Source organism: Pituophis catenifer, unplaced genomic scaffold (assembly GCF_029215685.1).
Source record: "Pituophis catenifer annectens isolate HBS135680 unplaced genomic scaffold, rPitCat1.0.hap2 SCAF_8, whole genome shotgun sequence".
Classification (NCBI taxonomy): domain Eukaryota; kingdom Metazoa; phylum Chordata; class Lepidosauria; order Squamata; family Colubridae; genus Pituophis; species Pituophis catenifer.
Genome location: NW_027256888.1, coordinates 23,157,813 through 23,181,305, shown reverse-complemented (window position 1 = coordinate 23,181,305; position 23,493 = coordinate 23,157,813). Strand labels below are relative to the sequence as shown.

The 23,493-nt window shown below is 43.1% G+C and overlaps 1 protein-coding gene across 3 annotated transcripts in view; it reads right to left on the bottom strand.

The window, feature by feature from the left end:
• Nucleotides 1-5,805: 5,805 nt before the first annotated feature.
• Nucleotides 5,806-23,493, bottom strand: part of OTOP1 (otopetrin 1) — a 71,400-nt gene continuing 53,712 nt past the window's right edge. Inside the window, exons 5-7 of one of the 3 annotated variants that reach the window (XM_070948297.1) lie at nucleotides 16,033-16,967; nucleotides 10,653-10,864; nucleotides 5,806-6,200 (exon numbers count right to left, since the gene is read on the bottom strand). In XM_070948297.1, coding sequence (XP_070804398.1) covers nucleotides 10,694-10,864; nucleotides 16,033-16,967 — 1,106 coding nt within the window. In that variant the 3' untranslated portion in view covers nucleotides 5,806-6,200; nucleotides 10,653-10,693. Of the gene's footprint in view, nucleotides 6,201-10,126; nucleotides 10,865-16,032; nucleotides 16,968-23,493 lie in introns of those variants that run through there. The other 2 variants (XM_070948296.1, XM_070948295.1) reach the window with 2 other exon arrangements.

Sequence of the window (23,493 nt, the reverse complement as noted above, 5' to 3'; positions counted from 1 at the left end):
TGAGGCACTCAAAAAAGAAGCCCCGTAGATCAATCTCTTACTCACTTTCCACCTCGCTTATCAATCAGCGCCAGTCATATCAATGCTTGTTTCTTCTCCCTCTCGTCACGCTCTCCAGAGTTCTCTATACAAGCGACCTGCTCCCTGCGTATCTCGCGTTGGCCCGTCAGGTCTCAGCTGCTGCGATCCGCTCTGCTCTGCACTCTCCGTCGCCGCCTCGCACAGCAGTCCTCTCCTGGCTCCGCCGACCTCCTCTCTCAACGCCAAATCGCCCCAAAGTATGGAAAACGTGATGTCCGGCACCCTAGCACGGCACCCCGATCTTCTGCTTTGCTCCCGTCCTTTTGCTGGCTATTGCGGCTTCAGGCCCGCCATCAAATGACCAGCTCACCACGCTGGATCGACAGAGCCGCCCGGGCTTGCGAGAGGTGTTTGCGCCTCACACTCTCGTTCGCCAGGCTCTCTCTTTTGTCCGCAGGACTCTCCAGGACCTGCGCCCACAAGGGGGTCCCCAAAACGCGGTGATAAAGGGTGTCGGGGAGTAGCGATCACTCACTCGACACCATATTGCCGCAAGTCACCAACCGGAAGTCCTCCAACTTTGCAGCTGTCTATGCGTGCGGGGAGATTCAACCACTGCCTGCACTTCTCAAGGTCCACTTCTACTCCTCCGTGGGAGATTCGATATCCTAAGTAGTCTATCCTTTCCTTTTGAAATTCACACTTTGACACTTTCACGTAAAGCTTTGCAGCACGGAGTTTGTTTAGGACTGCACGGACAAGTTTTACATGCTCCGCTTTTATTTCGGTGTAGATTAAAATGTCATCTAAGTACACTAAAACCCCTTTGTAGAGGTGCTCATGGGGTCCGAATAGGAGTACATTGGCCTGGAAGCACCCTAGCAGGGTGTTGAAAGTGATTTTCCATTTGTCTCCTTCCCCAATTCTGACCCTGTTGTAAGCTTCCTGCAAGTCCAACTTAGAGAAAATCTTTCCCTTGGAGAGGTGGGCTAACATGTCCTAATGAGAGGAAGGGGGTACACGTTCTCTACGCTGTGTTCAGACCCCTATAATCAACGCATAAGCAAAAACACCCATCTTTCTTTTCCCGGAACACCATCAGAGCTGCTATTTTGGGCTGGTTGAATGAAGCCCTGGGCTAAGTTTTTGTCTATGACAGCCTACAATTCCTCGAGTTCCTTCAGGGACATGCAGTACAGCTTTGGCTTCAGTAGCTTCACCCCCAGGAGTATGTCAGTTGCACAGTCTCTGATGTGATGGGTGTGTGTGTGTGAGTGTGTGTGTGTGAGCTCATCAGAGCTCTCTTCACTGAACACCTCAATTAAGTCTCAGTATTCCTGAGGAATGCCCTGTGGCAATTTGCCCTTCCATGCAGCAGCTGTTTCATTTCTAGGGCTTTCCCAGTTCCTCCCCATGGTTATCGGGTCCGGCCACTCCCCACTGGAATCTTAAGATCCCCCCTTTCCAGTCTACTCTGCGGTTCCACCACTTCAGCCAGGTGAGCCCCAGAACCTGTGGCCACTCCATTCCAGGTGCCACAATGAACATGAGTCTTTTGTCGTGGGCTCCCATGGCTATTTCCAAGGGTTCCGTAGCAAAAGTGGCCAGTTTCCCACCCTCAACTGACTCGTCTAGCTGACAAAATGAAATTGGAGTTTTTAGCTTCCACAGGAGAATGCCCAATCTCCACATCAGGGTTGGGCTTATTAAGCCCTTGGTACACCCAAGTCCAGGAGGGTAGAAAGTCTTACTCTCTCTTTTTGGCTGGGGATGAATAGTCTTAGGGGCAATGTGACCGGCTCGACTGGTTCGTTTAACAAGTGGGTCATCTTCAGAGTCACTTTTGAAGGGGCTGGGGTCCTCTTGTGGCAGATTAGGAGTTCCCTTCCCTGGTTTTGCTAAGGGGCAGAACTCTATGACCTCCCCGTTTCTCAGTGCGGTGTTCTTCCCATGCAGGGTGGCCTTTGCTGTTTCCTGCTTGACAAGCAGTCGCGGTTCCAGGCCGGTGTCTTCGAGCGCCACTCAGCTGCACAATGCCCATCCTTTCCACACTTGAAGCAGGAAGTGGTGAGGGGGCAGCCTGAGGCTTGCATAGCTCTTACTTCCCTTGGGGCAGTGATCTCTTCCAGGTCCTCCCAGCTTGGTACTGGTTTCTGGCTAGATCAATTTCCACTGCCAGGATGTACCAGTCATGGAGGTGATTTGGAGCTCTGTGGGCTAGGCAGACATGGTAGAAGTCATCATTCAGCCCATCCTTGAACTAGCTGACTAGAATGTCTTCCAAGTGAGGTCTTGGAATTTTTTGGTGTATTCAGCCATTATTCAGCCATTCAGCAATCATGCGATTGCGGGCTTTTCAATCTGCTAGTGGAGTGCCATCATGAAACGGTTGACGTTCTGGAGCTCAGGGGCATTTGCATTGTGGAGGATCACAATCCACCATCCACCTAGCTGCTGTCCCCTCCAGGGCCAGGTGACGATGTGATCAGGCCCCCTGGGTTTGGAAATGTGCCAGGAAGAAACCCAATTGTTGTGGGTCTCCATCGTACTTGATGCCCAGGGGTGGTGTTTTCTGCTCCAATTGTGGGGCTCTCATTGGTCCTGAGATGTTTGCAGGGATCAGTGCTATGCACAGTGGGTTTTTCAGGGTGGCAGCTGCCCCACCTGCCCCAGGTCTACAATGGCAGGGACTGGGGTGCTGGCTCTGGCTCTGTTGGTTGCTGCAGCTGCTTTGTTTCCTCTGTCTCAGTGGCCCAACTCACCCTGGGCTCTCAGGTTCTCAAAAATCTCCATCACAAAGCGCATGATGTTTCTCTTGAGTCACTCATCCTGGATCGACTCTTCAGCTAGGTCCTCATGGTCCTTCCAGTTTGCACTTCCATCCCAATTGCCGGCCACCCCAGGTGAGGGTGACACCTTTGGTTCTTCCATCCCAGCTGTCTTTCTTCCCCACTCTGATCAAACATCTCAGCTTCACTGGGTTCTCCAGGGCAGCAGCTTCTTCGGTAGAGCATCCGGAGGTTGCGTCCAGCTGGATGGTGGTGGTGGTCTCACCTCTGCATTGTCCACCGCCGTGCTCGCTGCCCTGCTCAGACATGGCTTGCAAGGTCTCCTCGGTGGAGCAATGCTTCTCTGGGTTGACCACTTTGCAGATCCTGCTTAATGTAAGGACTTACTGCTCCTCTCTATTCAAGAAAGTAGAACTCTTGAAATGATCGGCATTTCAAAAGGAAACTTTTATTGGCATTTCAAAAGGAAGGTGATAGCAAGACAAAGAAAGCAGGATCTGAGGATTCCTGCGCAATTCTGTTAGGTTAAAAAGATAGAAACCCCTCCCCTCGGTCTGTTGTAGGACAAGCCAATCCACAGGTGTGAAATTGTTTTGAGAACCTCAGGCTGAGAAGGTAATAAGTTGTTCTCAGGCATTGCTTGCTGGAGGCTCCGGTGCTGAGACAAAACAGGTGGCCCTCAATTCAATCCCTCCCCCCTTACATTCCCAGGAAGGTAAATCAAAGTACAGGAAACAGGAAAAAAAGTTATAAAGTGAGCAATGCATCCAGGCCCTCCCCATCGGAATGGCAGTATCCTGATATGGATTTATGGGACCTGACAGTTCCCCTCGTTTAGATAAGATGCATGGATTCTGTTGAAATCACTAAGAGGTTTGTGTGCAAGATTAGCAAACCAGATAAATCAGGTTCTGGAAACAGTAGAAAGTGAAAAATAGCTAACAACGAGAAGAACGTTTTTAATTCAGAAGGATGCATAAAAGGGAAATAAACCTGAAAATTACAGACCAATAACTTGCTTTCCAACAATATACAAATTACAAAGGCATTATTGCAAACCAAATGTAAAACAAATGGAAAACAAGGATTTGCTGCCTGTAGAACAGAAAAGGTGCTGCAAAACTTCATGAGGAAACAAGGACCAACTGATAATTGATAAACTGGTTTTGAAGAATTCAGAGAAAAGAAAAACAAATTTGTTCATGGCCTGAATTGATTATAAGAAAGCATTTGATTCTGTTCCACATAGCTGGATTGAGAAATACTTAGATATTTCTGGAATTAGCAGCAACATCCAGAAATTCCTGAAGACTCCCATGAAACTATGGCAAACTAAGTTGATGGCCTGTGGAGAAGAACTTGATGAAGTTGAAATCAAATGAGGAATCTTCCAAGGTGACTCATTGTCAACTCTGTTATTTGTACTTTTGATGGCACGACTAACAAACATTTTGAATAAGACAAAAAAGGGTTGAAAATTTCCCATTTGCTTTACATGGATGATTTTAAATTGTTTGGAAAAACAAAAGCTGAATTGAGCTCACTCTTGAAAAGCTGGAGGAGTCTAGCAGAGACTTTGAAATGCAATTTGGCATTGACAAATGTGCAACTATTGCTGTTAAGGCAGGAAAAATTGTTGAAAATGATGGATTCAAACCTGATAACAAAGAGTTGATAAAAGCAGTAACAGCAGAAGAAGGGTACAAGTACTTAGGAGTTTTGGAAGCTTCTGACCTGTTGCACAAACAAGTCAAGGAAGCTATTTTAACAAAATACATAAAGCGAGTCTGGAAAATCTTGAAATCAAAGCTCTTCTTCTTCTTCTTCTTGTGCCATGTCCATCATTGGACATTGGCGATCATGTTGACAATCCTATTTTTGTTAACAGCTGTATGAAAAAGTGCTGCTGAGTTTTGTCCAAACCAGTCCCTTAGGTTTTGAAGACATGATGTTCTTCTTCTGCCTGGGCCGCGTTTGCCTTCAATTTTTCCCTGGAGGATTAAGTGAAAGATGCTGTATTTTTCTGGGTGTCGCATCACATGTCCAAAATACTCTAACTTTCACTTTTTAATGGCTTTGACGATCAAAGCTCAGTGAAGGAAATATCACAAAGGCAATTAACACCTGGGCAGTGCCTATAATCTGATACTCAGCTGGAATAATTGATTGGACTCAGCTAGAACATGATAACTTAGATCAAAAAACAAGAAAACTATCAACAATGCACCATGCTCTGCACCGAAAAAGTGATATTGATTTATTGTATTTGTCAAGATCTGAGGGTGGCACGGGTCTCTTCAAGGTGAAACTGTGGAAGAGGAAAAAAATGACTACATAAAAAAGGCAAAAGAGCATTTGCTGAAGGAGTTGAACAAGAGAAATTTCTTGAAAACAACAAGATTGAAAGCAGAATTTAAAAAAAAACCAATTAAGCATCGAGTTTCTAACCGGAAAAAAAAAAGCCTATGCACAGTCAATACCTGAAGGACATTGAAGGAAAGGCAAATACAAAGCTAACATGGAGCTGGTTGAGATATTGAAGAAAAAAACTGAAGGCTTCATTTTGGCTGCTCAAGAACAAGCCTTAAAGACTAATTTCATGAAAGCAAAAATTCAGTATGTCAGTAACAACAGCAAATGTCACTTATGCAATGAGAAAGATGAAACAGTGGATCATCTTATCAGTGGCTGCAGCAAAATTTCACAAACTGATTATCTACAACATCATGATTGAGTTGCCAAAATCATACTTTGGAAGCTTTGCCAGAGGTTTGGATTTGAATGCAGCAAAAATTACTGGGAACACTAAGTTGGCAAACTTCTTGAAAATAAACAGGTCAAGATCTTGTGGGACTTTTGAATTCAAACACAGACATCTGGCCCACAACATGCTGACATCATTATTGTGGAAAAGAAAAAAGTCTGATTCATTGATATTGCAATACCAGGTTGTTGCAGAAAAATAAAGGAGATGAATTTTGAAATCGAGGAAAGCTTTTATTTTGGCCAAAAGGTGCATTCTGTTTACATTCTGAACAAAGACCTTGTTTAAGACACGTATCTTTATACTTTTAGTAACAAAACAGGAAATGTGAAATAAACCTCCTACGTGCTAGGCTCACCCCTTCCCTTATTCCTTAGGTAGGAAAGCTCCATGTGGTTTAGTTCTGCATTTTAACATGGTACCAGGAAGTTAGTTAATTCTTGTGGTTTAACTTTTTGAACCCAGCAACTATTTCTTTGCCTGCGGTCTGACTTCTTGAACTCTGCAACTTTCTCAAGTCAAAGGGGCCCTTCAGAGATCATCCAGGCTGACGTATTATTTCACTCTTATATCCAATTTCACTTTATGTCCTACTTTAAGGTGATGCATGAATTGAGGAGAAACAGCTAGAAAAAAATAACAAAACATTGTGATTTGCAAATTGAAGTTGAGTGATTATGAAGAAATCAATGGTTGTATCCAGGGCCGGATTTAGATGAAAAGAGGCCCTAGGCTATTCCACTTATGAGGCCCTTTCACCAGTGGTGGGATTCAATTTTTTTAACAACAGATTTTGTGGGCATGGCTTAGTTGGGGGTGTGGCTTGGCAATCATGTGACTGGGTGGGCATGGCTAGCTCGTCATGTGACCGGGTGGGCATGGCTATGTGCATAGGGACTACTCAAAGGGCTGAAAAAAGTCATTTCTGACTGGGCCTCGCACTTTTGACCGGTCCTCACACTTATGACCATCCTCACATTTATGCCCGTGCAGCTTTCTTAACAACCATGTCACTCATTTCACAACTGCTTCTCTTCACCATGGTGACAAGATAGGGCAAAAACGTAAAATGTGAGGACAGTCGTAAGTTAGAGGACTGGTCAAAAGTGCGAGGACCAGTCAAAAATAACTTTTTCAGCCCTCTGAGTAGTCCATATGCACAAAAGGACTACCCAGAGGGCTGAAAAAAGTGATTTCTGACAGGTCCTCACACTTTTGACCGGTCTTCGCACTTATGACTGGTCATCATTTATGCCCATTGTAGCTTTCTTAACAACCATGTCACTCATTTCACAACTGCTTCTCTTCACCATGGTGACAAGATAGGGCAAAAACGTAAAATGTGAGGACAGTCGTAAGTTAGAGGACTGGTCAAAAGTGCGAGGACCAGTCAAAAATAACTTTTTCAGCCCTCTGAGTAGTCCATATGCACAAAAGGACTACCCAGAGGGCTGAAAAAAGTGATTTCTGACAGGTCCTCGCACTTTTGACCGGTCTTCGCACTTATGACTGGTCATCATTTATGCCCATTGTAGCTTTCTTAACAACCATGTCACTCATTTCACAACTGCTTCTCTTCACCATGGTGACAAGATAGGGCAAAAACGTAAATTGTGAGGACAGTCGTAAGTTTGAGGACTGGTCAAAAGTGCGAGGACCAGTCAAAAATAACTTTTTCAGCCCTCTGAGTAGTCCATATGCATAAAAGGATACAGCAATAGAGAGGGATGAAGGAAGGGAAGGGAAATTAGAGTAGGAGGGGAGGGTAAGAGAGGGAGGAAGAGAGGAGGAGAAGGAGAAAGGAAGAGGAAGTAGGGAGGAGAAGAAGAGGGGGAGGAAGAGAAAGTAAGAAGGAAAGGAAAGAGAGAGGTGGTAGGTTTGAGGAGAAAGATTGCTGTACAATAAAAAAGATGAAAGGGAAGAAAGCCAACCCCAAACAAATATAAAGATATTAAGATAAAGAATGAATTGTTAAACTTTAAAGAATAAAAGAGAACAAATATGAATAAATAACAATAATTAGAAACACACATACAAACATACAATGTATTTTCTTTGAACAGAGTATTTGGCCGGTTCACAAATTTAAACAGTGTTTAGTCATTTCAATTAAATTTACAATTTCTATATTTCCTTTTTGCCATATTTATTCCTCATCTATTTTTGTAAAAAAACAATATTACCCTTCATCCTCATCTCTAATCTTAATCAAATTCAATTTTTCCCTTCTTATTCTATATTATACCCCTTCCCATTGTCATCTATTTTTATATCCATCCTCACATTGGTTAATTATGTAATATTAGTTGTTTAATATAAATTCAACATTTTAATATAAATCAGTTATATAACATGAATATTCCAATTATTTCCATGCAATCCAATTTCTTACAAATCCATTAATTATATTTACCAATAATAATAAACCAAATAATTTCCCCCATATATTCCTCCAAACCACAACTTAACCATTTCTGCTTTCAGAAATATACAATTAATAGTATCTCAATTATTACAATTCCCTAGTTAAATAGAGCTTTTTTTCTTTTGTGTTTTAAAATCCTGAACTCTCCTCTTTTTCCCTAAATTTTCCATTGTTTGTACCTACCTTTTTTGGTGAGGAAATAGAAAAGAATTCTGCCTGCCTAATTTTCCAACCTTGCAGCAACAGCAAAGCAGTTTCACTTTCGTTTCTCAGCATAGTTAGGGGGAAAAAAATCAACACTCTTTGCAAGGAAGCAGAAGAGCCCTGAGCAAAACAGCTGAGACAAATCAGCTGAGAGCCGGGAGGCCAATTAGCCTCTGCTGAAGCTCCGTGGGCCAATAAAATTACAAAAAAAACACCGAACCCTTTGTTAAATTGCTGGCTCCCCCGCCCCTTGCCCCTCACCCTATTTATTGGAAATAAATAATGGTGCGGAGGGGCGGGGCAAGCCAGCAATTTAACAAAGGGTTCGGCTGCACCACTGGCTATAGGGCGGCCCTTTGAAGCCCCGCGGCAAGAATTTGAAGTTTTTTTTCCCTCCAGCCATTGGAGGCAGCAATAGATGGGGAGTGGGCGGGGTAAGCGAATGGCCGCCGATCCAACAGAGCAGAGAGGGAGGGTGAGTGGAGGCGTGGAAGCTGCTTTCTCCATCCTGCTCTCTTGCGTCCGGCAGCCCACATGGATCCCAGGCAGCGGAACTCAGGCTAGGGAAGGGGTGGGCAATTGTGGCTCTTTTACAACCTGTGGCCTTCAACTCCCAGAATTCCTGAGACAGCCAAGCTGTCTCAGGAATTCTGGAAGTTGAAGTCCACAGGTTGTAAAAGAGCCACAATTGCCTACCCCTGGCTACGGTAGGCTGGCGCCACGCGGGTGGGAGGCGAGGGGCGGGTGAGCCAGCAATTTAACAAAGGGTTTGGCCGAACCCCCTAGAACCCCCAGAATCCCACCACTGTGTAGGCCCCTCTTGATCTTGAGGCCCTAGGCTGAAGCCTAGTTAGCCTATAGGAAAATCCGGCCCTGGTTGTATCAATAGTAATAGGAGCCCTTGGAGCAATATCCAAAGGGCTGCCTTTGTGGAAATTTTAAAGTTATTTAATATTGTGGCTTTGCAAAAAAGCACTCTACCCAGAACGGCCTATATACTCAGACGTTACCTTAAAAGCTCATAAGTTCTTGGTTAGGACTTGAACTGTTAAATTTTTATCAGTCCCAGACTGTGAATGAAATTGAAGACTAAATCTTAAATAATAATAATACCAGTAGTAATAATAATATTATTTAATAATATTTAATATTTAATAATATTTAGCTAATAAAAGCTAAAACTCAAATTGGCACTCTCTTTATACATGACGTCCTGCCGCAAGCAGTGGCACCAGCGTAATGAGCCACGGGGTATCCTGCTGCAAGCGGCACTGGAGAAATGAGCCACATGGCACCCTGTCACAAGCAGTGGTACTGGCACAATGCGCCATGTGGCGTTGGGCCTCAAGCGGCCACAGAAGTCATTGTGGCAGTCCTAAGGTAAGCGGGTATGGTGGGCATGGGGCAGCTCCAGCCCTCATCCCCGCCCTAGCTTAATTTTTACACGTGCCTTGCCTCACCTCGTACAACCACAATGGTGGGATGGAGTTGGTAGAGTCTTAACTAGGACTTATTTTGGGGGTAGGGCTTATATAAGGCACAAACGTAAAAATCATAATTTTCAGGATAGGTCTTATTTTTTGGGAAACATGATATTTCATACTTTTTTTCAGAAGAAAAGTGTTCTGAAAAAAATTATATTTATGTTCTACTCAGTACATGCTGATTATCAATATGTTCAAAATGTTTCACGGCTATATAAGTAGTCCCCAACTTATATTCATTTAGTGACCATTCAAAGTTACAACACTAAAAAATGTGACTTATGACCATTTTCCACACAACTACCTTTATTTGGTGTTATTTCTCTCCTTTTACAAGCAGAGGCTTAAATTTTATAATTCTGAATTCCTTCATCTTTGCGGATGAATTAAATCAATGACACTGCTGAATATTTATTAATAATTATTGCTGTAATTTTTATTAGTAGTAATATTAATATCAGTGTACAGTACTTTGGTGGGAATACTGCTTTTTCATTTCATTTTTCATTATATGTTAAAAATTCCTTAGAACTTATGAAAAGTACAAGTACAGTTTACAGGGAACTATTTTTTTTTTTTTTCAAATGGTGGCTTCATGCTATTAGCTGAAGAAAGATTCTGCAATGTTGTCTTTGACATAGTCTGCAGTCTCAAACATCTCCTTTGAGCTTGGCATTGCAGAGACATCCCTGTTCTGGATCAGAAGGAAACAGATAATTTAAAGAGAGCAGATGCTCACTTGGCACCTGGCAGCAGCAGTTTACCAAAACATTCTCTTTTCCTTGCCCATTTAAGTACCAAATCATCTCTTTTTCTTAAAATCTGCAACCCTGCAGCTGTGAATTGGCCAATGCTTTTACAGATGTATTAATGTTTGCTTAAATTTCTCCACAAGGGAACAAAGAGGTGGCAAAAGAATTCATTTAAATGATTTTGGGTCTTCAAGTTCTATTAAGTGTATTTACCTTCCCAGCCTTTCATTCTTTCTTCTTGTAAATTATACAATTTACATTTTGCAGCTAACCTCAAAGAGGGAGGCTGCTGAATGCATCCGGTAGAAAATGGAAAAGGGCATTGCAAGATTCACCACAATGATCCAAGGTTCAAATCCAAAAACCATTTCTTCCAGGCCATTGTCATATTCAGGGCGGCAACCAAAAGCTTGTGGAATCCAAAGCTATAAAAAAAGAACATTTTTTTTAAAAAAATCTAGATTAAAAATTATCTGTGAGATTATACTGGGAACAATATTTTTCAGCTTGATTCATATAATTTAACTAAAAATTCAGTTGCAGAATTCTAAATTTTATTTTGTATTGTGTAATTGTTCACATGGCCATGTAATCTTTGTCCTGGTTTCAAAAGTTTTTTCTTAGGTTTAAAATTATACACTGAAAAAACAACAGAACTTAATATTAATTGAACAAAATAAATAATTTTAATAATAGCTATGAGGAGCAAGGGGACTCATTGTACTTCATAAGCCATTGTAGGGCATAACTGACCTTGTCAGACACAGCACCTGGCTTTTTTTTTTTTTTTTTTTGGCAACTGCTAGTACATGAATTTTTTTCTGGATCAATTACTTCATGATTTCCTAGGACATTCTAAAAACATTTTATTATTAAATGCATTTACATCTCTGACCTTACTATTGTTGCTTTTAATGCTATATCTGATCCCTCATCTCCAGCCTCCCACCCTCCCCACCCCCACCCCCCCCCAGCATACGAAACTCCATCATTCCGTGAGGCTGGCTCTTTTGCTGGTAAATGGCTGTTACTGTTAATTGGAGTTATGTTCAGTCTTTCATTCACAGTGGCTAAAACTCCTTCGTTCTATTTTTCCCTACTGCAACAACCTAGGGAGCTTCCCAGCTAAAGGGGGGACTTTAATCTGGGTCTCCCCATTCCACTATGCAACATTAATAATAATTAAATTATTGATAAAGAGAGGACAAGATTGTTCAGGACATGCTCAGCTTGAAATTTACCAGAACTGGAGCCAAAGAGGGTTTTGGAAATCTTCACACTTTGCTGCTCTTATGAGCAGACCTAGGAAGGATGATTACATCCATGTTCTTATTTCTTTTCTTATGAACAGGTTTGCTTATTTTGTAGACCTGTTAGAACTGCAGTAATCACTTTTTGTAGAGAAAAATGTCACTGTCTCAAAAAATGTTTCTTTCTTTACCAGTCTTCAACCTTTGAAAGCATGTGTGGGGGGGGCGGCGGGGGCGGGGAAGTACTGTATAGAATATAGAATGGTATCGATTTTAATCTGCTACTTAGAGAATTTATAGTCTCTTGAATGAAAGGACTGAACTGATTATTCCCAATATTTGTTCTTTTTTATAATGGTATACCATATACATTTGTAGGATGACTCAGGGCTTGATGCGTTCCCCTTTCCTTTTTAGTACTGGGCGAGTATCTGTTCGGGGTTGATATCATCAGTACATTTATTTCTCCATCGTAGCTTGTACAGGTGAAGTTACTGATATATTGACCTCATGTTTAGATCTGTTTGCCCCCCCCAGATCAGGGACATTATTGGTCTTGGAGGGGGCTTCACTTGCCCAGTCAAGATTGATGTGCAACTTGGGGGTCCTTCTGGGTTCATAGCAACTGCTTGAAGAACAGGTGGCAGCTGTGGTCAGGAGGGCCTTTGCCAAGGTTCATCTGGTGTGACAGTTGCACCTTTTCTTTCACCAGGTGGCCCTTCAGATCTAATCTTTTATTTCTTTACATAATCTTTAATTATGGTCTAATCACATAGATTACTGCAATGTGTGTTTACATGCGGATGCTCTTGAAAACCATCCAAAAACTACAGCTAGTACAAAATGCAGCAATGTAAGCAATAATTGGAAATATATTTTAAAATATATTTTAGCTACCATACGGAAACCAAGAGATGTAGGTTTAATCCTTCAATCTCTTCTTAAATATAGAGATAAATCTGATTAAATTTATTTATAATGGTTTCTTTTAATATAATTTAATAGCACAGCTCATATTAGCCTTGTCACTAATATTCTCCTTCCCTAAACAGGGAGCAAATCACTGAAGACAGTTCTTCTTCTGGACATTAGTTCATAATTTCCGTTCATTAAATAAATGAGATGTGCCATTACCCATCAACTCAACTACTATCAGGAGAGTATCAAAGCAGTGAAAATGTTGGACTGACCAAACTCCGACTTTCTAGCACTCCCCTTCCCACAATGGACATACCTTGGTGGAATCTCAATCCAACTCACAATGCCACAGGAGAAAATATACAAGAGGGAATGTAATATAAATTACTTAAAGGCTCTGGTTATTTATTTGGATAAAAATCTAACAAATAAAATATAATAATAAACATACATCGAACCTGGAGAAATTTTCTTCCAAGCTTGCATGTTTTCCTGTTCTGAAGTCATCTCTGTCACTTGAGTTGCAAAACTCCAGAGAACATTGGATTGCAAAACTCTAAAGAACACTGGATGAACTCTGTCAGGCACAAGCAACCAAAACCACTTGTGAATGGACTCAAGCAGAAGCTTTGCTGTTAGTCACCTATGTTATAAGAATTTCACTAGACTAATTGCATTCCCTTGGAATTGGGCAGATAAGGTTTCAACAATTCTGGGGGAAGTCAGCCTTATGCTGCTTTCTGCAGTGAAAAGACTCTAAATTTAAGAGCGGGCTTAATACCTCCCTCAGTCTAGCTGGACATTCCACCACAATTTTGCTGCTGTCATCTAATAGTCCTTCAGATTTCTGCAGTCCAGATGTGATGACTTCCAATGGAAGACCAAACTACTTTCTAAACAGAATGCTTCTTTACAGCCATTTCTGAATGTACTTCCAAGCCTTCAACTGATTAGTAATCCTTCAAAAACGGTTTTGTTTCTAAAATGCAGTGCCTTGGAAGAATTGATGAGCCATAGCAAAAATCTCAGCTAACTAGAAAATCATATTGAATTATAGGGATGTTTACTATGGTGCACTGATTTTGGCTTTAATAACTATTCAACTGCAAAGCAAAGTTTAATAAAAGTTGAAAATGTTGATTTAAAACATATCAGTCAGCTGGTTAATATGGTATGGTTAGTTAACCCCTAGTGCAGTGATGGCGAACCTTTTTGGCATTACATGCCAAAAATCCGAACACACAAATGTTGTTGCGCTCACACTTGCCAGCACCCATAATGCAATGCGCTCCCCCATTTGCGCATCTGCGCACAAATCCCCCACGCTCCCCCTGTGCATGCACCCCCCTCACACTGCACATACACACATTCACCCTGCACTGCGCATGCGCACACACCCCGCACATGCGCCCCCAATTTTTCCAAGAGGACTGGTGCACCTTTTACCAGAGGACAACCAGGTACAGGCCCGTTCACTGGAGAGACAGCTGTTACCTGGCCGGCAGCAGCGCTCTTGGCCCCACCACGTCAGCAGCGCCATTTGCTGACCAGGGAAGCTCCGAATGCATGGCTTTGCCTGGGCTCCTCCCCGCTGGGAGCCACAGGCCAAGCAGGTGTGGCTGAAGGTGCTTTGGTGGACCAGCAGCTGGTGAGGGTGGGATGGTGGCTGCCTGCGCAGATGACCCCGAGACGCTGCTCTTGGCTTGCTTCACCAATCACGCAGGTTCCCTGGGCTGTGGGCATTGATGCGCTGTCTCTGGTGTCCCTCCTGCGCAGCCTCAGCTGCAGGGGTAAGGGCAAGAGTGACTGGCCGGCTCAGGGACAAAGGACAGAATTTGTTGGCTGGGCGGCCCGTTGCCCCACCAGCTGCTCCTTCCCCGGCATTGGCTCGGCCAGCGGCGCAGCAGTGGGCGTGGCAGGGGTTGGACAACGGGCCCAACTGCAGACGGCATGGCACCCCCACCCGCCACCTGCCAAGCCAAGACGAGCCGGGCTCTCCGGCTGCTGCAGGGGGAGGTGGCGCCCCCCACACCAATGCCGGGAAAGGGGCAGCTGTTGCTCTTCTGGGGTGGTACGGCTACGCACAGGATGCCCACAGCCCAGGGGACCTGTGCGGCTGGTGGAGTGAGCCAAGAGGGGCATCTCAGCCCCACTTTGATGGCGGCAATGGGGTCATTCACACAGGCAGTCCACCACTACCCCGCCCTCACCAGCTGCTGGTCCACCAAAGCCCCGCCAGCTGCACCTGCTCAGCCTGCAGCTCCCAGTGGGGAGGAGCCCAGCTAAAACCACGCATGGCGCTGCTGAGATGGTGGGGCCAAGAGTGCTGCCACTAGCTGGGGAACAGTGATTCCCAGCGAGAAGGAGCCCAGGCAAGGCCGCATGTTCGGAGCTTCACCGGCTGGTGCATGGTGCTTCCAAGGTGACAGGGCCAAGAGCGCTGCTGCTGGCTGGAGAACAGCGGCTCCCAGTGGGGAGGAGCCCAGGCCACGGGGTCATCTGCACAGTCAGCCCACCACCACCACCCCGCCTTCACCAGCTGCTGGTCCACCGGTGTTCCAGACCACCTGGGGCCATGCAAGAAGCCCGTGCGGGCAGGGAGGAAGGGAAGCCCCAGCTTACCTTGCTCCGCTCCCTTAGGAAGTGACCGCTGGGATCCCTTCTCTGCATCCTTTGACATGTGCGCCTGTTGCTGGTCTTCGTGCGCGCATGCACACCAGAAACCAGTCCAGCTGGATGGTGTGCATGCACACTCTAGAAAAAGGAAGATCATCATCCAGCATGCGCAATGGGTGGCTGCTCTTCCGGTTTCCAGCATACCCATGCACATGAAAACCAGCTGGCTGGTGCACCAGAACCCAGAAGAGCAATGGGTGACGGCTCCGCGTGCCTGGAGAAATGGCTCTGCGTCCCACTTCTGGCACACATGCCATAGGTTCGCCATCACTGCCCTAATGCCTATAGATGATAATAAAAGAGATAAAATCTTCCTTTGGGGAGAGCATATAATAGTATGCTGCCCAGAACTGTTTTCATTTTGTAATTTTAGAACATTCTTGCTTCTCAATTCTTGTTCCTTTTTGAAAATGATGCTTGGTTGCTGGTTTGTGAGTAGAAACTGAAGTGTTTTTTTTTATTACACTAATTTGGCTATCTTTGTTGGTTGAAGGGTACAAACAGTTAACCAGTTCAATATTTGCTTACTCTTTGGAAGATAAAAGGACCAAGGACAAAATGTCCAACAGTTCATCAGGCCTCCAGTGGTTGTGATCATACAGCTGCTTGACAAGTTACATGGGTAGGAAGAATTTCATCTTCTGATTTCTGCTTAATATTAACTTCTGCTGAAGTTAATGTTAAAGGCAAAACACATTGAGGACAATTGTCCCGCTACAGAAATAAATTACATTATTTTAAATACTTACTGAGAGATTACACAAGAACAAAAATACAGCAATATTCTTCAAGATACTTCTTTTGTTGTTGACAGAGAAGTTTCTCAGTGTGAATGAAAAATCTGGAGAGGATGGAGGGACTGGAATCTTGCTCTGATTGATGTTTCCATGGAAAGCACAACTGGAATTGTTCTCAGATGGATAACTATTTCCATAAAATGTGGATGACAATTTTCCATTTGTTCCATTATAGATTTCTTTGTAGGAAGCTACAGGGGAGAGATTGCTTCCACTAGACACTGTTAATATTCGCAGAGTTTTAATGTCATCATTACTCTTGTCATTCTCACGATGTATAGATTCAACTATGAAGAGGTTCTGAATATATTTCTCAATGATAACAAGTACAGAATAGGGCAAACTGAACCATGTATATGCTGGATGGGACCGAGCACAGATAATTGCAAGAATAGAACCCCAAGAAAGAAGCCAGGAACCTGAGGCTGTCCCCACCAAGAGGTCTGCATCAAGTTTTCTAGCTGGATTTTTAGAAATATCTAGTGAATTGTCTTCAAGTCTATAGATTAGAATCGCCACAATGCCTGCTGCACACATGAGTGCCAGTACTGTGATGGCATACAAGTAAAACATAATAAGTGCTAGTTCACTCTTTAATTTTGAACGCCCAATCTGAATAAGATACACAACTACAACTACTATTGTTGTAATAAATACTACTAGACCTAAGATGCTGCCTATTGCTGTGCCCTGAAACTTGAATGGCATCTTATGTGGCTGTAGGTATTCAACTTTACGCCCAATGTTTTTCCAGACCACGTACAGCATTGTGGATGCTAAAATGTGATACTCAATATTGAAGGGGTATAAATAATATATTCCTTGGGAAAATATGGAACAGAGGGTGCTGTAGGTACAGTTGCAAAGTGGTGTATGATCATCCAGCTCTATGCAGAAAGAAAAGAAAAAGAGAATTAAAGCATTTATTAATCTTAAAATAATTCCTATCTAAAAATTCCTAAAACAGGATAGAAATACTGTTATATTTTAGCATAATATATTATGAATTTATACAGGCAGTCATCAACTTACAACAGTTCATTTAATGACATTTAATGACTGTTCGAAGTTACAACTGCATTGAAAAAAGTGACTTTTGATCATTTTTCACACTTATGACCATTGCAGCATCCCCATGGTCACATGATCAAAATTCATGGCAACTGACTCATAGTTATAACAGTTACAGTGTCCTGAGATCACGTGATCCCTTTTTGTGACCTTTTAACTATCAAAGTCAATGGGGAAGTCAGATTCATTTAACAATCATGTTAAGTGGTTAACTTAATAACAGCAGTGATTCACATAACAACTCTGGCAAGAAATGTCATAAAATAAGAGTAAAACTCACTTAACAACTCAACAAAATTCAAATTTAGCAACAGAAATTTTCGGCTAAATTGTGGTCCTGAGTCGAGGACTACCTGTACTATAAGTACAGTACTATACTTATTATTACAGGTAGTAATTTGTCAAAGACAAATAATATTCATATTTTAAATAAGATATGACAAGTCTCTTAAAGTGATATTTTTTTCCAAATTTCCAAATTTGTATGCTAAGCTGTGACAAAAAGTTAACAGAATAAAAGAATTGGAAGGGACCTCATAGGTCTTCCAGTGTCAGGATCTCCATTGTCACCCTGGTGCCTTGCTGGCATCCTGCCATCAAAGGGGAAGGGAGGGAGGAGGAATTTGGGGCAATCTACACCTGTGTATCAAATGATGGGAAATGGGGAGGGGGAGCTGACATGTGAAGACAGAGCTATTTGTACCGGTTACTGTGGGCATCTTCAAGGCTCCTTGCCCTGGGCGTGAAATTTCAGCAGCCTGAACAACCCAGAGCTTCCCAGAATATCACAATGATCCAAGATTGGGTGGCAACGGACTGGACATTGGCGGGGGGAGGGTTGGGTTTGGCTCTTTGTATCAGTGAGTAGGAACTTCGGATTCTGCCTCACTTTCCTGCAACCAACATCTTTAGTAAAAGTTATTTTCATTTCAATCAATTGGAGTCGAGAGTCTGCTTTCCTAAATGATTGGGGGCAGGTCTGACATTAAGCAGAATCTGCAATTTTGGCCAACCTGGAGAAGATATTACCTCTACTGTGGGGACCATACATACAATGTCAACCAAAGGTAGCAACCAGGAAGAAATTGAAACCAGGAAGAGGTGTCATTGAGGCCACCTCTTGGAGCACTGGATCTTTCTGAGTGGCATGGGGAGGATGACCCGCTGAGGCCCCAATAGTCCTTAGGACTTGGAAGAAAAGAGAAGTCAGTAGAGAAACCTAAAAACTCTTCACCTGGTCCAACGAAAATTCTGGTGGTTGAAGATGAAGGCCAACATGGAGGACTATGTAAGGAGTTGTGCCACCTGCACCAAAATGAAGATTAGACTAGGGAAACCTCCTAGACTCCTCCAACAAGTGGCTAACCCTAGCCAACCATAGGAGGAGATCACCATGGACTTTATAGTCAAACTCCCAGAGAGTGGGGGAAACAGATTTATCGGCTGCACGGAGTGCCCCACCAGGTGATATCAGATGTGGGCATCCAGTTCACCACCAAATTCTGGAGGGAGTTCCTGAAATTTGTCAGATCGACTCAGCAGCTTAGCTTGGCTTTTCATCTGAGCACGAACGGAGCCACAAAATGGAAGAATGCAATGGTGGAACAATACATAAGGTTGGATCTGCTGTCTTTCGTAGAAGTGGCTTACAACAACGCCACGCATAACAGCACCAGATTAACCCCCTTTCAGGTCACCAGTGGCATGGACTTTGTTCCCATGCCTGAGCTGCCAAGAGAGCCACCCTCCTCCAGGACTCTAGCAGAATGGATGGAGTCATTAAAGAAGGGCTGGGAGGACATTAAGAAAGTGCTGGTGGAAGCCACAGAAGCATACAAAAAACAAGCTGACAAACACTGATCTCTCCAGCACCCTTCTCTGTGGAAGATCGAGTTTACCTATCAATCAAATACATTCAATTGAAATTACCCATTTCTTAGGGCCTTTTCTGATAGTGAAAGTAATTAACCCAGTGACAGTTCAGCTTAACCTCCCACGCATACTAGGGAAAGTGCATACAGTCTTTCAGTGACAGTCTGCTGAAGCCCACAGTCAGTTCAAGATTGAGACCACAGACCTGACCAGCACCCAAGCCCATAGTGGTGCAAGGGGAGACCTATTACGAGGTTAAGAGAATTTTAGACTTTAGATTATACAGGAGTCAATTGCAATATTTAGTTCATTGGAAAGGATACCCTACCTGGGATATAAGGGCAGATAGATTAATAAAGCAATTTCATGATAAATTCCCTGATAAGCCAAAGGGTCCTCCTGGGCTGGGGGGGGGAGAGGTGGTTAGGGAATGACTGAATTAACCTCCTATGTTCCTCTCATTCCAAGACACGATCATCGGTTGAGGGGGGGCAGCCTGTCAGCCCTGGAGGCCACCTTTTCTTTTGGATCTTCAGGGCTGCCACACTTAGTTTCTGGGAAACTGGGAGGGGGGTTTGCATGGACCTGGTAGAAGTATTTAGCCATAACAACATTCTTTTCTCTGAGAGTCAAGGACGTTCAGCCTGCACCTGGAATGGAGTGACTGGGAGGCATCTCCAGTTGGGACGGTGGATTGATTAGACCATGTGATGGACATGTGGGTGCAGGGGAAGGAACTTCGACATTCCTTTGGGTGGGGAAAACCCGGGAGATTTCAGATTCGGGTTTTCCCAGATGTGCCAATATGACATCTCTAATAAAATGGAACTTTGAGGAACTGCTGGCCTTGGAGTGTTCATTGGTTGGGGTTGTTACTTGGAACACTGACAGAAACTTTGCACTCCCCAGTTATATGCTAAACTTTCTAAATGTGAGTTCCATCAAAGCAAAATTGACTACTTAGGATACTGCATAACAAAGGGATTGAAATTGACCCAAAAAAAGTCTGTGCAGTACTGGACTGGGCTCCACCCCACACTAGAAAGCAACTGCAGAACTTTTTGGGATTCACAAACTTCTAGGCAATAAATCCCCTTGTTTGCACACATTGCCAGCCCATCACAAACTTGCTAAAAACAAAAGGAGGGGGTATGCCCAAGCCCAGCAGATGAAATCAAAACTCCTAAAACCAGAAGGCTGTCGATTTTGAAATGGATCAGGCCTGTTGCAGCCATCTTTCTATTTTTAAGGTTGCCACACAGTATGGGAGGGGGGGACAGACTTGGAATGCAGACCAGACAAAAAACCTACTATCCCATGGGAACCAAGGTCATCCCAACAGGTGCTGGTGAGAGATTGGAAGATGTTACTAAGGAGAAGGCAGAACACCTAATTGGACAATGTGACCTGTGACAATGAGGAAGGGAGTTATCTATTCTTTAATTATACTGAAAATGCGGGAAATAGCCAGAGCTGTTTTTTTTACCATTCGTGCCGAAATGATGTACTCAATAAAATGATTCTTTGAGAAAAGTGCAAATTTCAGAGTGCTGAATTGGTTGATTGTTCTCACTGTCAGAAAATTTCTCCTTATTTCTAGGTTGAATCTCTCCTTGATCAGTTTCCATCCATTATTCCATGTCTGGCTTTCAGGTGTCTTGGAAAATAGCTTGACCGCTTCCTCTCTGTGGCTGTCAGATCCCTAAAAGTGATACTGCCATTCAGTTGGAGGAGGGGGGACACTTGGATTCGATTCCCTAGCATCGCCTGTGTCAACATATACTTTACAACCTATATCCTGGCACCAAAGAGCCCTGAGATCTCCTTTACCTGCAGGAATTTTTATGATAGCCATTTGGGTTGTCTCACTTTAAAGTAAATGGTGGGAATGCATGTTTGTTCGGGTTCTCATAGGAAATAGTAAAGAAAACATCTTCACACTTGTGTATTGGCTAAAATCTGCATTCTGACTTAAAGGGAGGGGTCTCTACCACTTTAATCCTACTGCTTTGCCTAAGGGTATTCAGATCTTGCTTTAGCTGGATGGCTGTCACTTCTGTTTAATAAAAGAATCCTTTTGAACAACCACGTTTCAAGAGTTCGTACTTTCTTAAGTTGGAAGGAGAGGCGATCCTTACAGTGGCAGCCCCTCAAATATTGGAACACTGCTATCATGTCTTCTCTGGTCCTTCCCTTCCCTAGACTAGCCACACCCAGTTCCTGTAACCGTTCTTCATGTTTTAGTCTCCAGTCCCCTAATCATCCTGGTTGCTCTTCTCTGCACTTTTTCTAGAGTCTCAACATCTTTTTTATAGTGTGGTGACCAAAATGCAGGGGAGAGCTGTGGCACTATCACCCTGGACCTGGCTGGTTCCCTGGTCACTGTGGGCCTCCATACCCACCTCCACCAACAGACCCTCTGCTGATAAAGGCCATCTTCAATGGCAGCCCAGGGAACCTGTCGTTCTTCCTGAACCAGGTGTGGGCCCGTGTGGGCTGCCACGCCCCAGCCTGGATGAGGTGACTTCCTAGCAGAGTTTACGGCCAGGTTCGGAGCCATCAAACCCAGTCTGAACATCTGGCTGAGTATGTGTTGAACCATAATAATAAAAGTGTTCACACTTAGCAATAGCAATAGTACTTACACTTATACACTACTTTACAATACAGCACTCTCTAAGCAGTTTACAGAATCAGCATATTGCCCCCAACAATTTGGGTCCTCATTTGGGTCCTTCTGAGGTGGGCACCTCAGAAGGATGGAAGGTTGAGTCAACCTTGAGCCTGGTGAGATTTCAACTGCCAAATTGCAGTCAGCTGATAGTCAGCAGAAGTAGTCTGCAGTACTGCACTCTAACCACTGTGCCACTGTGGCTCATTTATTTTACAGCTCAATCTTAAACATTACTATAGAATGTTATTCTAATTATGTTAGAATTAGAACTAATTAAGCATTAGTTACAGAACAATGATAACTTTATGAGTGAAATATTAATAGATTTATTATTAACATTTGTTGGTCACAATCAGCCAGATATTAAGACCAGATTTGGCATTTTTACCCACCTATCTTTCCCAAGGGTTTTTCAAGTAAATCTGCTTTTTGCAATTTACTGATGGTGATTTTGTCAATGCTGGTGGTATTCAAATGGTGCTCCAGATGTTTTGGGATTGTATCCAAGGAGCCTATTACAATTGGCACCACGTTTGCATTCTTTCCCATAATCATTCTACTTCTATTTGCAAATCTTTATATTTTGTGTTTTTCTCAAATTTTTCCTCTTCTCTTCTGCTGACTCCAGATCCTGCAATGGCCATTATCCAGACATTTTTGTTCTTCTTACAGACAATTGTTAAGTCTGGAGTGTTGTGAAGCAGATGCTTGCATGTTTGAATTCTAAAGTCTCAGCTTCTTCATTTTCTATTACTTTGTCTATTTCGTTGTCTCACCAGTTCTTGCTCGCAGGTAAATTATAGTCAGTCTATGTTATTTTCTTGCAGCAGCTAAGTAGGTGGTCCACTGTTTCTTCAGCTTCTTTGCAGAGGTAGCATTTGCTGTCTGTTGCTGTTTTCTCAGTTCTGGTTTTATATGCATTTGTTCTTAAGGTTTGGTCTTGGCAGCCGGAATTAGCCCCTTCTGTCTCTTTAATTTTTCTGTTCTTAGCCATTGCCAAGTCTTGTTATCTGTTTTGCCTTTTTTTTTTTTTTTACTATGTACTGGGTATGTAATACTGTACCATGTGGTATGTCTCTTTTCTGTTCTTGATTTGGTCTGTCTTAAAGGCCAATTTAGTCTCTCTGGAATTCCATAGAAGTGAATCTCCAGCTAGACTGGAGGACGGAAATGTTAAGAGGGGGAATTTGTACTGCAGAAAGTGGCACAGGTCTGACCACTGCCAGAATCCTAGAAACCTTACCTAAGGGAATGCAGTCAGTCTGGCAAGATTCTTGTAACATAGGTGACTATATTAGCCTTCATGGTGTACTAGTGTCAGTTCATTCTCCTCACTGCTTTTCAGATATTTTTTCAATTCCCTTCCCCCCCCCAACTTTCTGGTGTACTTCTGGTGTACTTGCAACATTCCATGCCCACCTATTTTTCTTGGAAAGTAGAGTCTGTCAATGACTCAATATACAGCTAGGATATTGCAATCTCAAAAAATCTGAAACATCAGTTGAACACCATCGACACTGACAATATTACTATCAGTCAATTGCAAAAGAGCTTTACTTGGAAAACTTTCATTCTGTAATGATACCTTTAATACCATCAAACAATATCTGCTTGTCCCAGGTTTTGGGAAGAACTTGATAGATGGATAAAAATATGAAACTGTAACATCTGATGGGCTGTCTGACCAACCAACCAACCATATTAATAGTGTATTGTATGGTTCTTAAAATAACAAATATTCCAGTTGTGCTAAAAAAAGATGAAACATAGGGTACAATAATTGAAAATTTCTGCAT